Source organism: Zea mays, chromosome 8 (genome assembly GCF_902167145.1).
Source record: "Zea mays cultivar B73 chromosome 8, Zm-B73-REFERENCE-NAM-5.0, whole genome shotgun sequence".
Classification (NCBI taxonomy): Eukaryota; Viridiplantae; Streptophyta; class Magnoliopsida; order Poales; family Poaceae; genus Zea; species Zea mays.
Genome location: NC_050103.1, coordinates 81166844 through 81181358, shown reverse-complemented (window position 1 = coordinate 81181358; position 14515 = coordinate 81166844). Strand labels below are relative to the sequence as shown.

At 44.3% G+C, this 14515-nt stretch overlaps 1 protein-coding gene across 1 annotated transcript; it reads left to right on the top strand.

Moving 5' to 3' along the window:
- The first annotated feature begins 222 nt into the window (after positions 1 to 222).
- On the top strand, positions 223 to 5554 carry LOC103637219 (uncharacterized). Its single transcript, XM_020543272.3, has 4 exons — positions 223 to 2521; positions 2594 to 2819; positions 2897 to 3973; positions 4053 to 5554. The coding sequence occupies exons 3-4, from the start codon at positions 3482 to 3484 to the stop codon at positions 4593 to 4595; spliced, it is 1035 nt and encodes a 344-aa protein (XP_020398861.1). The 5' UTR covers positions 223 to 2521; positions 2594 to 2819; positions 2897 to 3481; the 3' UTR covers positions 4596 to 5554.
- Positions 5555 to 14515: the final 8961 nt, after the last annotated feature.

Below are 14515 nucleotides of genomic sequence, written 5' to 3'. Positions count from 1 at the left end.
GAATTCAACTTGGATTTGAAACTAAGAACTACAAGGAGGAAAACAGGAAATAGAAAAGGAATAAGAAAAATAGAACCGCTCTGGGCCAAATCCTTACCTCGGCCCAGGAACACCTTCGCCAGTCCATGGGCCTATTTCTTCTCTCCCCCGCGTCTGCCTGGAAACACTTGTGCCCGCCCTCTCGTGGAAGTCTGGCGGGAGGGTCCCACCTATCAGATCTTCCATCCTCCCTCATATCCTTTCTTACGGCCATAGTAATAGAAAGCCCGATTCCTCTGTCGCGCTATCCTCTCCTGCACAAACTTCGTCCACGTGATCTTCGCTCGCCCTAAGGACTATATAAGACAAGCACCTAGGGCTCTAACCCCTCGATTTTGTCGCAGTGGGGAGAGGGTGGATCGTCGGGTGCTGCTTTGCCGCCACCGCCGCCACATAGCCGTCCACACCATCGGTTGGGGTCTGGCCTGGGATCTCTGTGGGTCATGTGCGGGATTCTAGTGGGCGCCTCGTGCGGGGTCAACGGCCAGGGCATACTTCACCGGTGACCCGCGGCACCACGGAGCCACTGCGTGGAGTGGCGGGGACAACACCTGCAGCACCGTGATCCTGGGTAAGAAAAGCCTCTCGCATACTTGGGGCGTGTTTGGGAGGGTGACCCAGTAGCCCGGTTGCACCTAGGGATGGCAACGGGGAATTCCCCGTCGGATTTTAGCTCCCCAAACCCGTCCCCGCGACGAAAAAATTTCCCCACGGGGATCCCCACGAATGCTTGCGGGGGACATTTCTTCTCCATCCCCGTTCCCCGCGGGGATAAATCCCCGTCGGGTATCCCCATCCCCGCTTAAATTATAATTAAATCGTACTTCATTTGTTATTAATGTAAAACATTGTCACTTATACACATTGTTAGATGTAAAAATCATTATGTATGCATTAAAATCAATGTATTTGTACAACGGGTGATCTCTTAACAAGGTAATTCTTTATTTTTATCATTAACTATTACATGAAAACATTGTCACATGTAAGTTTAACGGGTCCCCGCGGGGAACGGGGATGGGGAATGCTTCCCCATCCCCGTCCCCGTTTACCCGTCGGGGAGAATTTTCTCCCATTTACATCCCCGTGGGGGAAGAAACTCCCCCATCCCCATCCCCTAATAGAGGAATTCCCCGCGGGGAATCGGGGATCGGGTCCCCATTGCCATCTCTAGTTGCGCCCGTGGGCTGCAACTAGCCTTGTTTGCAAGGCTGGCCCGTTTCGCGGCCTGGCTGAAAACAGCCAAAAGGCTGCCTCCTGGGTGGCTCCCAGGAAACGCGGCTAGGGTTCGTTTTCTGGGAGCGCGGCTGCGCGCGGCGCATTGGCGGAATGTGGCGGCGGGCGAGGTGGCTGGCGGGAGCTCGCGCGGGCTCGCGCGGGAATGGTGAGGTTTTCGCGCGCGCGGGAAGGAGCGCTCCGGTGAATCCTCTTGCGGCTATATATGGCGACGGTGCACCCTCCTTTTCCCCTCCTCTCGCTGCTCGTTCTTCTTCCACCCCCTCCCTCCCTCGTGAGAGACCGGCGGCGAGTGGCTGTGCGTCGCGGCTGCGTCCAGCTCCGCCTGGTGCCGGGACTCCGTGGCGTTGGGCATCTGCTTCGTCGCTTCATCTCTGGTCGATCTGCTTCCTATACTTCTAGATCTGCTCCGTCTCCGTTGCTACGACCTTGACCCCAAGGTGAAATCAACCCCCAATCGTTCTATTTTCTGGTTCATGCTTCATGAGTTAGGGTTTGGTACAGTGTGTTGTTCATGTTATACCTGCTGCGAGTTTGATTTTCATGTGGTTTGCTTTGGATTTATATTAAATTGGTCAATGATGTTGTCCTTTACGTTCACTTGGAGGTATCATATAGATGATGCAGCCGTGTTCTTTTTCCTTACTGATTCATTTTGCAAACATGCTGAGGCCAAGCAGGGTATGATTAGATTAATTCTTGTATCATTGTTATATGCATGTAGATGGATCCCTCTTTGAGCCGCGAGCTGTTGTGTAAGCAAGCAGCTGCCTTGACAGTAGTGATGGTTTCATTTGTTACAACTAGACTTAAAAGAAAAAGGTTTGATCCTAAAGTAGAGCCTGACCCTCTAGTCTATGTACTTAGGGAACAAAGTGAACTTCACAGACAGAGGACCCTCAACATGATTTACAACTCCACTGATGTAGAGTGCATTTCCATGCTTAGGATGAAGAGAGCCCCTATTTTTGCTTTATGCACGACCTTTAGAGAGAGGGGACTGGTAACTGATAGGGAGGGGGTGTCAGTAGAGGAGCAAGTTGCCATGTTCTTGCATGTTGTTGGTCACAACCAAAGGTTCAGAGTTGTGCACCAGGCCTTTAGGAGGTCCATTCAGACAGTACACAAGCACTTTCATCAGGTTTTGTATGCTGTTGGAGAGCTTAGGAAGGAACTTATCAAGGCACCTAGCCCTACCACTCACCCAAAGATCACTGGAAGCTATAGATGGAATCCATATTTAAAGGTATTTGCCTACCTTGGGTTCATTAGTTATTCATATTCACATGTTCATTTATCTTACATGTATGGTTTTTAGGACTGCATTGGTGCCATTGATGGCACCCATGTGCTGGCAAGGGTGCCTAGACACATGCAGCAAGCTTTCAGGGGTAGGAAAATTAACCCGACACAAAATGTGATGGTTGCTGTGGACTTTGACCTCAAGTTCACATACGTTCTAGCTGGCTGGGAGGGGTCTGCCCATGATGCACTTATCCTGGCTGATGCCATTGAGAGGGATGATGGGTTCACTGTCCCACAAGGTAATTGCACTACCAAGTTCACATTGTAGGTAAATTCTACAATGTCACACAAGCTCACAGTAGATTTCACATTGTAGGTAAATTCTACTTGGTAGATGCGGGGTATGCATGCCGCACTGGCTTTCTACCCCCCTTCAGGGGGGGTTAGGTACCATTTGAGTGAGTTTGGGAGCAGAAATCGACCTACCAATGCAAGAGAACTGTTCAACCTGAGACACTCATCACTTAGAGTAACTGTGGAGAGGGCTATAGGTGCATTGAAGAACAGGTTTCGTATCTTGGACAACAAGCCCTTTCACAAGTATAAGACACAAGTCAAGCTTGTGTTGGCATGCTCGATCCTGCATAACTGGATTTTAGGCTTTGGCATTGATGAAGTAGTGCCTGATGAGGAGGGTTTCACTGGCACACAACAAGATCCACTAGATGACAATGGTAGCCAGAGCCAAGAATCCAGTGCCATGGCTGCAAAGAGGGATGCCATTTGCAATGTTATGTGGGAAGGGAGGGGAAGCTCTAGGATATGATGGTTTGTTTACCCTGCTATGGAACTCATGTTTGTTTGATGATAATGTAATAATATGATGGACATGGCTGAGACCAATTTTTTTATTCCCATTTGACTCTTCTTGTTGTGCTGATATTATTATACTAATTTGTACATGCAAACCAGTGGTAAGATGCCTTCAGTCCCAGCTGGTGATCAGGGTGGGTTTGTCCAAGCTACTGATGTGATGACTGAGATGATAAGGGTTGGTGCTAGTGCAGCAGCTAACGCTGATGATGCTACTGCATCTAGTGCCGGTGCTGCTCCAGCAGCAGCTGGTCTTGTTGCTGCTGTTCCTGGGGGTCCTAGGGCAATGAGGTGGAACGACAACACCTCTGGATTTATTCTTAGGAGGATGGCTCAACTTCTTAGTGATGGTAGCAGGCCTGACAAGGTCTTCAAGGACAAGGATGTCAACTCTGTGGCCAAAGCCCTTAAGGAGTACAGTGGGGAGGCAGTGAGCCCAACTCAGGTGTATAACCACTTGAGGAAATGGAGGCAAAAATGGTCTAGGGTGTCTAAGCTCAAAGACCTTAGTGGGGCTTTATGGGATAGTGACTCCAATGCTATCTTGCTTGATCAGGAGCACTACCTTGGCCACTGCAAGGTAGCACTATGATTTGTTTCCTATGTCTCCTTGCTTTTTTTACTTGTCTAAAACATTATCTTTTCAATTACTTGATCAGGACCATCCAAAAGATGCAGAGTTCCTAAACTGCCCTATTAGGTTCTACACTGAGATGGAGGCCATTTTTGGCCATGCTATGGCCACTGGCACATTTGCACTTGGTTCTGGTGAAGCCTTAGGACAGAACCAGGTTGATAGTGTTGCTGCCAAGGTTGAGGGACCTGCCTTCACCTATATCTCTGAAGAGAGAGCACAAACTGATGTTGGAGAGGGTAGCAAGGCCACCGAGATCCCCTCCATAGCTGTGGGTAGGAAGAGGAAGAGAGGGAACTTCAGTGAGGATGAGATGCTTATGTTGACCAATATGTCTGATGCAGTGAACAATGTGGCTAATGCCCTTAGAGAGACTGGACCTGCCCATGTGGATGGTAACCTCTACCTAGCTGTGATGGAGATGCCTGGCTATTCTGAGGAGGCACTGATTGTTGCCTACACCTTCCTCCTGGACAACAAGGCTCAAGGCAGGGGCTTTGTTCACATGACTGAGGCACATAGAAACATTTGGCTTAGGACCTTCCTAGCCAAGAACTACTACATGTAGGTGAATTACATGTTGGTGTGCACCACCACCCACTCTCTCTTCCTGCCCACTCTCTCTTTTGACTACAACTAGGAATAATTTGTTGTAGACATTTTGGTGTGCAGTCTGGTTTACTCCCACCAGTCCTTTTGTCTAATTTACCTAGGAGGGTGGCTAACAATAGGTAACATTTGGGTGGACACCATTTGAACCCTAAGCTATTGGGCTCAAACTTATTGTAAGGCACTATTTGTATTCTTACTATGATTGAAGTTTTTACTATGATTGAAGTTTTTATTGTAAGGCTCAAACATTTCATACTATGATTGAAGTTTTTACTTGGCCAATGATGCTATATACACTAATCTGAGGAGCATTTGCATTGGATGTGTTGTAGTGCAGCTGAGGCCCGTGTTTACTTGTGCTTTCCTTTATGCCTATGATGACATAATTGCCATGGAACCATGTTGTCATTATTGCCCGTGTTAATGTGGATGATCTTTAAATTGTGAGGTACTGGGCATATGCTGAAAATTATGTTGTTTCCACCATGTTGTGATTATTGCCATGGAACCATGGGGCACATCCATGCCCAATGCAACTGTTATCCACCATAGATTACTTGATGGCTGGGTTGGATGAATATCATGGTTTCATGGCTGCCCAGCTATGTTCCTTATGCTCCAAGTTAAAAAATCACATGAAAATGGCAATTATATCTGAGTAAAATCATTGCTATTGTCAATCTTGCCTGGCTTCTTTGATGGATATGTTGCAGATGGATGCCCAACTACCTGTTGCAGATGGATATGTTATTCTGAGGAAGATCACATGAAAATAGAGATGGCTTCTTTGATAGTAACTTGTAGCCAGCAATGACAATAATTGATGAAGTTAAGTTAAATTTGTCTGAGGCTAACTCAGTTGATGCTTGTATTGTTCAATTGACATATGTTGTTCTAATCCTCTATTTTCTGTCAGCAATGTCCATCTCTTTTTTATGTTAGCAATGTCCATCTCTATTTCCTGTCTATGGGCCAGGCCGACCACAGCCAACTGCCAAACATATTCCCAGTTTGGCAGTTGGGCAGTTGGCCTCTTAGCCCAGCTGTCTGTAAGGGTCACAAACATGTTCTTGCCTGGGCCGAGCTCATTTTGTACAGCAACACAAACAAAGGGATTTGCACCAACTGGGCCATGCCAACCTAGGGCTGGGCCAGTAGGGCAGGCCGAGCCAGCTTGGTGCAGGGTCGCAAACACGCCCTTGATGTCTCCCCCTCTCCGTGATTCACGGCATGGCCACGGCGCGCCCACACCTATGCTCTGGTTCCCGAGGTGAGGTAGAAGACAAGGCTGGGTGCCGTTGGTCTGATGATCAACGGTGTAGATTAGTTCTTACACGTACCTATTCGCGGTGTGATCCGTGGCATTGGTGAACGATCGGATGGATCCGAGGTGATCATGAATATTTGAAACATGGACCGTGCATCTTAAATCCAACGGCTTGGCGTGCATACCGGTTCGACGTAGTTCCGTGGGCCCTACATCTCAGATCGCGCGGCCAGAAACAGTCCATACCCCTTCGGCTGAACGATTTAGCATAAGAGCCCTCAGGTTTCTTTAAAATCAACCCTTAGTCCATCCATAATCAAAAGTAATTACGAATGAGTCCTGTTTTTAGCAAATTAAACCCTGATTTTATACAGAATAGTGCCCCCGGTCCGGATTCCTTAACATTTATAAAATTAAACCCGAGAGAGTGAATTTTTAGCATAAAACAATTCTAGAAGCTTAATAAACCCATAACTTAATTGGTTTAACACTGATTTAAGCTGTTCAAGTTGCGATAACTTTCTAATAAAATTGCCTACGCAGTAGTAGCCTTATTTGTGCAATAGAAGATTATCTTTAACTGTGTATAGTAGATTAATCTATCTAATTAAAGTAATATGTTTATAATTATAATGTGAATAGAAGATTATATTTAACTAAGATATTACTTATATTAATCCTTAATGCATATCTCACATCTATACTTACTATACTTAAAGCACCAGTTTCAACGGTCGTCATGGGTCATTTTTTACAAATAACCTCCCATAGCTATTTTAAATTAATCTGCTACACGTCTATAGATACCAAACAACTATGGCACAGTCACGTCATGCTGTCTGCTAACTGTGTCGGGCCAGCCCGTTAGCCCGTCGATCCATTTAATTAAATCAGCGTAACAACGCCCGACACGGGCTAGATGCACGCGGGCCACAACTATGACACAGGCACGTCATGTCGGTCTGCTAACTGTGTCGGGCCAGTGTGGCGGAACCGCCTGAATTATTCCAACTTAAGTGTCCAAGTCACGCCCACAAGGGCAGCAACACACTTAAACCAGAATAACCCGTCAGTCCCTCGGATCTAGTCCAATAAAACCACTTACCAGGATCGAATACCACTAGCTCACTCGAAGGTGAGGCACAGAGAAATACAATGAAGCATAATACCACAAGTTAATAAGTATCATTAGTGATTACATTATCGGAGTTTCAGAAATAATAACCATAAATTTTAATGCAGCGGAAATAACTAACGGAGAAAACCGAGTAACATGGCGAAGCCTGGCCACGCTACTCCTCCTGGTCCTCTCCTGCGGAAGCAATAACCCACTTGATCGTCTATCCTGGTGGCAGGGATGGATGCCAAGTCACACCATCAACCAATCATCCTAAGGAGTACCTACAAAAATTATGCCACAAGCAAGGCTAAGTATACTAATACTCAGCTAGACTTACCCGGTGTGAGGAGTCTACTCCTCTACCTCTAGACATGCAGTTGTTTGGCTGAGGGGTTTGGTTTGCCAAAAGCACTAGCTGAGTCTAAAATCAAGTTTTAGCTTTCAAGTTTTAGTATGATCCTTTTTAAACTAGATGAGTACCTAGATACTCATACATGATATCAAACATTTTTAAGCAATCAACCTTTTTGCCAGTCAACTCATTTCCACTTATTACTCAATGTAGCAGCATGGATCAAGCAGTCTCATTAGCCGCGAGAAGCAGACGATTCGAATCGAGTTTTTAAACCTTGCAAGGTAAACCTAAACACACGACGTGGCGAGGCACTCCGTCCCCACACACATCAACCGTCCCCATCGATTCCCCGTCAGCAGATCAGGGCTCACCGCCTTGGCGTACAATGCCTCACTGACCCCGACTGCCGTCGTGCAGTGACCGCACTTGTACCCACCATAATCGGAATGGGAGACCACGTCTCAGGTCGCGTGAGGGGTAAAGTCCACTGCCAGGTTCAATCAGGTACTAGGCTTACCGATTTACCATATTTCTCAGCATGTGCTTAGTACGTTCAAACGCTTGACACATGGTACCACACCTTAATCTTTATTCCAATTTCCGTCTCGTAGACAACGCATCCCCATGGACCGTTGTCCACAGACTATCATCATTACGATATCAAAATGGATACAACCAATTCCTGACCTCGCGCGAGTGCTAGAAAAATCACTCGACTTCTACCGAGATCCCTAATTAATAAAGCGGCTACTCGACCTAGCATACTAGTATCCATCACAAAAGAATTCCTGAGATCATGCAACTAGGGTTTCCAAACAACTCCAACACTTAAGTGCACAATACAAGCCTACAATCATTAAGTGCAGTAAAATAATATATAGAACTGATTATGCATAAACCGGGGCTTGCCTTTAATTTAACACTTATATAGTGTTTGCTGAGGGAGGTACTCGATTGGCGAGCATCCACTGGTTATGTCCATCCTTCCTTGGGTCATCCACCGACTGCATCTTGTGGGTGGCACCACATCACTTGCACGATCGTCATCTCTCGGTCCTAAATGAGATGCAAGGTGCATATGTATGAATATAATGAAAAATATCACAAGATATACAAATACACGGTAGTGAACTAAGCACTAAATTATAAGACACCGTAAACAACCACATGCTAGCATTAGCTATCGACACTTCATCGAGCGCACCACATCAACACCACTAGAAAGGGCGACTATTACTACCTATAATTAACCAATGCAACACGACATCACACGTACAAGCATTTATTTAATTGATACGGCTTTCCATTAGTTCTTCTATTAATCACACAAAAGCATCACAAACACCGATTTAACATAGGACCTATGCATCAAGGGCTATGGAAACTCCTATATCACAACCAACTAGAGAAGGAAACATATAAAACAAGACACACATGTCATCACTAGCTTAGTCATGGCAAGTCTATATTAATTTAGTGCTAACCAACCATTTTTAGCCAAAAGGGTGAACTAACAATCAAATAGGCACTAGCAGAATTTTTGGACAGCAATACAGCAGTCACTTGTTTTGAGCATAACTTTTCAATTATTAGTTCAAAAATATTAAACTACGACTTTCTGGAAAGATTAGAAAGTGTTCTACAATTTTGGTACTATCATCTCAATATGATTAGACTCTTAGCAAGGTCGAATTGTGCAAACACAGCAGCTCTGTCCAGATTTGGACAGATTCAGACTTGCAGCTTCAAAAATTCACAACTAAAGATTCAGACATCCAAACAAATTGATTCTAGACTTTCTGGAAAGATAATAAAATTTTCTACATATCATTTATAAACATCTCAAGGTGATTAAATATTTTACTAAGGATAAAATACAATAGAAGACTTTGCTGTCCAGAACTGGACAGATTCAGTCTTCAGACTTTAAACATCCATAACTAAACCTTCAGACCACCAAAAATAGTGATCCAAGACTTTTTGGAAAGCTTGGCAAATGCACTACATAACTTTTATAATCGCCAAGAAGTGATTCCAGGTTTAATCAAATCAAACATTACAGTTTTCGAAATCTGTTCTGACAGTGGACAGAACACAGCAACCAAGTTGTAAAATTCATAACTCTTAAACCGTCAGGCCTTTAGTTATGAAATTTTAACACAAGCAAGATAAGAAAAACATCTACAACTTTCTTCTAACGACCATGAACAGATTGCAACATTAAATTGAGCAAACAATGCAGTTTCTGAAATCTGTACAGAATTTGGACAGATTCAGTTACTGAATGTGTAAAAAACATAACTATTAAACGATCAGACTTATGCCTGTCAAATTTTAACACCAGTAAGATAATAGAGTTATCTACAACTTTCTTGTGACCACCAATAACTTATTTCAACATTAACTTAAGCAACCATTGCAATTTCTGAAATCTGTTCAGAAATTCGACAGATTCAGGTGCTGGGCTTGTGAAAAGCACAACTCCTAAACGATCAGGTTTATGGCTGTCAAATTTTAGTACAAGCAAGATAATCATGTTATCTACAACTCTTCTATATGACTTTTCTACAGAAAACATGATTTGGTTTATCAAAAAAACAGCACAACAAAAACAATGCGTGCAGCCCAAAACAGCAATCAATAAATTCCAACTTCTATATAATTCAAGAATTGCCGCATTTTAGAGACTTGAATCATTCTAGCACTTTACCATTTTTTTAGAGTTAAATTAATTAAATGAGAACTAGCAAGTAGACTTACAAATTTTATCCAAATCATTTAGTGCACTAAAATTACTACAACCAATTAACAACGCATTCTTCACGATAATCACCCAACAATTTGCGTTTTAAATTAGACATCACATAAGCACTACTACTTTTTACCCGCGATCATAACCATACGCATTTAGACTACAACAAGTAATTCATCATAACTACGAGCTTAACCAAATTCATCTAACAAGTTGATTAACCAAAGGAATGGCATAGCCCGCCATACGACATACACGTCGGCTTGCCTATTATTAACGCAGTCCGAGACACCACATGTATATATATCACAATCACTTACGCCATTGACTCTTACTTAACATGAGTTGGCTAACGCCGTATAAGACTTAGCAAACCATTTTAGACATTGTAACTCGAAACATGGGTTGAAGCAGGTTAATTAGTTTTTCTTAACCATTTCTCTACTCGAATTAGTTAACACACAAGTCACTTAAAACACCATATTTTAGGAGGTCTAACATAGAGACATTAAAACATGGCATAAAACTTCATAAGACTTACATTGGCTACTGAAGGACCTAAAGCACTTATGTGTATATCTTAGCGGATTGTTCTTCAATTTTAACAAGGACCGACTTGTGCACGCTACTTGCCTCCAATAATTATTGGGCTGCGATAACACTCGTATAAGACCTCTAATCGATCAACAAGACATTTATTTATCCAAAGGGGCATGGAATGCAATATTTGACAAGGCAAGGCATCGACCCGCCATACAACAGAAAGCATGACGACACCGACAGCTACTATCCACTAACCGTTGAAAAACTAAACTTACTGCTCGCTTGCCACTACATCACTCCTTAATCACACAACCATCACGAGCATTCTTCACACGATTATATAATAGCGACCTAAGCGTCGTGTTACACAATACATGCATCTTTCCTCGTCGCGAGTATAACCATATTACGGCATATACCCGCACACCTCAAACAAATATCTTACGCCACCATCACTATAATACACCACGGCACACACACACATACATGTACTAATTCAACCCTCACATAACTTGTATTTCCAAAATTACTCCTCACATAAATTTCCATTGATGCATTTCTCACAACATAACCGGCATTTTTAAAAAATTATCTTACACTAACTCATTAGCCGAATACGGAAGTCACCGAGCATGCTTTAGGCTTTATTAAATTTACCACATCTAACACACTACTTTACGACGAAGTGTTTTAACAACCAATTAATACTTCTGTGAACCACTCTCGCGACACGTAAATGAACCATTGTAGTCACACATATTCAACACCAATATACACCATATCTATATGCACGCCATCAACCGAATCACATCAATAGTAAATTATAAATCCATCAACTTATCAAACCGGGATTCGAGTCGCGCATGCGTCCACGGTTTAGGTGCTTCACCGAATCATGCATCACGCGAGGCGCCGCAGCAACATCTAGCTGCGATTAACATCACTCAATGGTTCAAACAGTTCTACCGCGCAAAAAAAAATATGACAGCAGCAAGGGCAGCGAGGAATCTCACCGAGGACTTATGGCGTCGCGATTGGGGCTGCGCAGCGCAATGCTTCCCATGGGAATTTTGTCGAACACCTACGACGCGTCGATGTTGTGGGGCTGCATGGAAGACTCGACTACGAGGATTGTGTTGCAGAGGGCTGGGCGCGTTCACATGGGGCAGCCGAGGCAGGGAGGGGCGAGCTGCTGGGGGTATGACGCCATGGGAGCTGCTGCCGCTGCTTGGGGAAAGGAGGATGGGCTACTGCATCCATGGATAGGGAGCGGATTGTGCTGCGGGGAAGAGGAACAGGGAGGGCGCTGGGTAGAGGAGATGGGAGCAGGGAGCTCGGTGGCCACCATGGCTAGGCTGTGAAGTAGAGGGAGCTCGCAGGGGCGAACGCCGGTGGTGCCCTACGCACGACGGGGAAGAAGCCAGCAGAGAGCTCCGCGGCGAGCAGCAGCAAGGGGGAAAATGGAGGTCCAAGTGGGGGAATGTCGGCCGTCGACCCCAGCCGCGGCCATGGAGCTATGCTCGGCAATGGAGGCCGCGGCCCCCTGCGCTGCGCGTGAAACAGGGGCGCCATGGACGCCAAGGAGGGGCGCCGAGTTGGGGAAGCCCCCTGTGCCTGGACCAGCGGCTGGAAGCAGGAAGGGAGCACCGAGGAAGCTAGAGTCGACCTCCATGCCTGCTGTCGTGGGGAGCTTCTGTAGGGGAGTTCGGCTAGGGGCAAGCAGGGAGGAAGATGAACAGGCGCTGGCTGCTACTACACGAGGAAGAAGGAGCAAGGGGGCGCCACGCCATGGCTGCTGGGAGCGGCCGGAAAAAATTTCTAGGCGCCATGAACAGAGAGGAAGCGCTGTGTGCGTGTGGAAGAGGAAGAAGAAGGTTGTGGCGGCTAGGGAAAAATGGAGGGTGGGAGTGAAAAATTGCCAAGTGCAAGAGAGGGGCACTTCTATTTATAGGCATGAGGTAGTGTTAGGGTTTCTTAGTGGGCCTATTGGGCTGGGTTGGGCTGGCCCAAAATGCTAAATCGGGCCACGCTAATTTATTTCTATTTTATTTTATGGTGTTTTGCTTAAACATGGATCATCCGATCGCTAATTATTTTCCGGGATACAAACACTCTTGCGGAATTCGTCTCGATAGAGAACAGAGCGAGATACAGTTCGGACGAACGGACGATTGAGCGATTAATTCGGTCGAGAGTCTAATTTGATTTTGCTCAAAAATAATTACCTAAGCATGGTTCGAAAATAAATTGCCTCGAGATACGACCGGCTTTCGGATTTTTAGTCGGAGAAGGTGAATCGTGGCATTTTAAAATCGCTGTCGATACGGGGTTTTGAATTCGGTTCGGACATGAGATATTTGGCCGAATCTGATAAAATTTATTAGAGGACGACATATTGAGTATTCCATTTGAGAGTACGGATCCGAATAAAATAGTCGAACATAGATCAAGGTTCGAAAAATTAGACTCGGGCTCAGATCAAATAACAACCGTCGAGAGTTTGATTTAAAGAGCTTCAGATGAGATTTATAATTCGAGAATGATCTTCGAGTCTGCATTTGTTCTGAGAATTAAAAGTTTTTAACACGCTCCAAAATTGGTTGTTTCTCGCGATCGATTAACTCCGAATTCGGTGAACTTCCAAGAGAAAGCATGATAGACAAAGATAGACACGATCGAGAAATAGAAATTTTCACTGAGCATAGGGACAAATCTCTCGACATAACACGAAACTGACACCTGGGGTGTCACAGCCAGCCTGTTAGCCCGTCGATCTATTTAATTAAATCAACGTAAAATGTTAAAAACGGTGCAGGAGGTGGGGTTCGAACCCATACCTGATGAAGAAGGGCGAGAGACACTGAGTGAAACTGTCTAACCAGTAGAACATCACGCTAAGATGTTTTTAATATTGAATATAAATTGTATATAGGTATATACGTTTTTTTGTAAAATAAAAAATTAATCGTGTCGGGCCAGGCCAGCACTACGGGCCGAGCCTACATCCCAAGCACGGCACAACGTTCTTTGCTCTTGCAAGCATTAGGTCGTTTCTGAGACCACATTGACGCAAGGACTACATGGTGTTTGAGGTTGCTGAATTGGATGTAGCAGCAATGATTTGTCACACTAACAGCAAAATAAAAGGTTATTTGTTGGTTTTAAACGTTAGTAATTGCTACAAAGTAGCGTAATTTATATGGAGCGCATCCAGTTTTTATTGATGCTTGACTTTAGCAATCACTCCATATTTTGATCTATCTTTTTTATAAGTTTGACTTCATGGGACTTATTTTATAAACTTGATCTCACAAACTTTCTCTTATTTGGTCTCTGTATGATGGAATTATGTCATTTTATAATCTCTATTCATTCAGCCAATCGTTGTGAACTCTCTTCTAATCGCTCACTTCATTGGTCGTGTTGTACCAAGACATATTTGCATGGAGTAAACAATAACATCAGTTAGCCAAATCAAAAAATATATTATACAGAGAGCGAAGACAATCAATAAAAAATCTTGAATTTTTTTTGATGGATAGTTTACGTGGGTATTGTTGTAAGCCGTCGCAACGCACGGGCAACCGACTAGTGATTTATAAAATCAATCTAAGGCCTAGTTTTACTTATTTAATCATGGAATCCTCCGAAAACCATACCTTCTTAACTGTAACTCCGATTTTAGTCATTCTCGAACCGACGATCTCGTAGCGGCACATAGAATATTCTTACACAGTTTGTTCCCATGTTTGGCGTACTGTTATTTTTATGTAGTCCTTGTTTATTTGTATGTATTGCTACGAGTAGTAGTGATGTCACGAGAATCTGAAGACCAACTT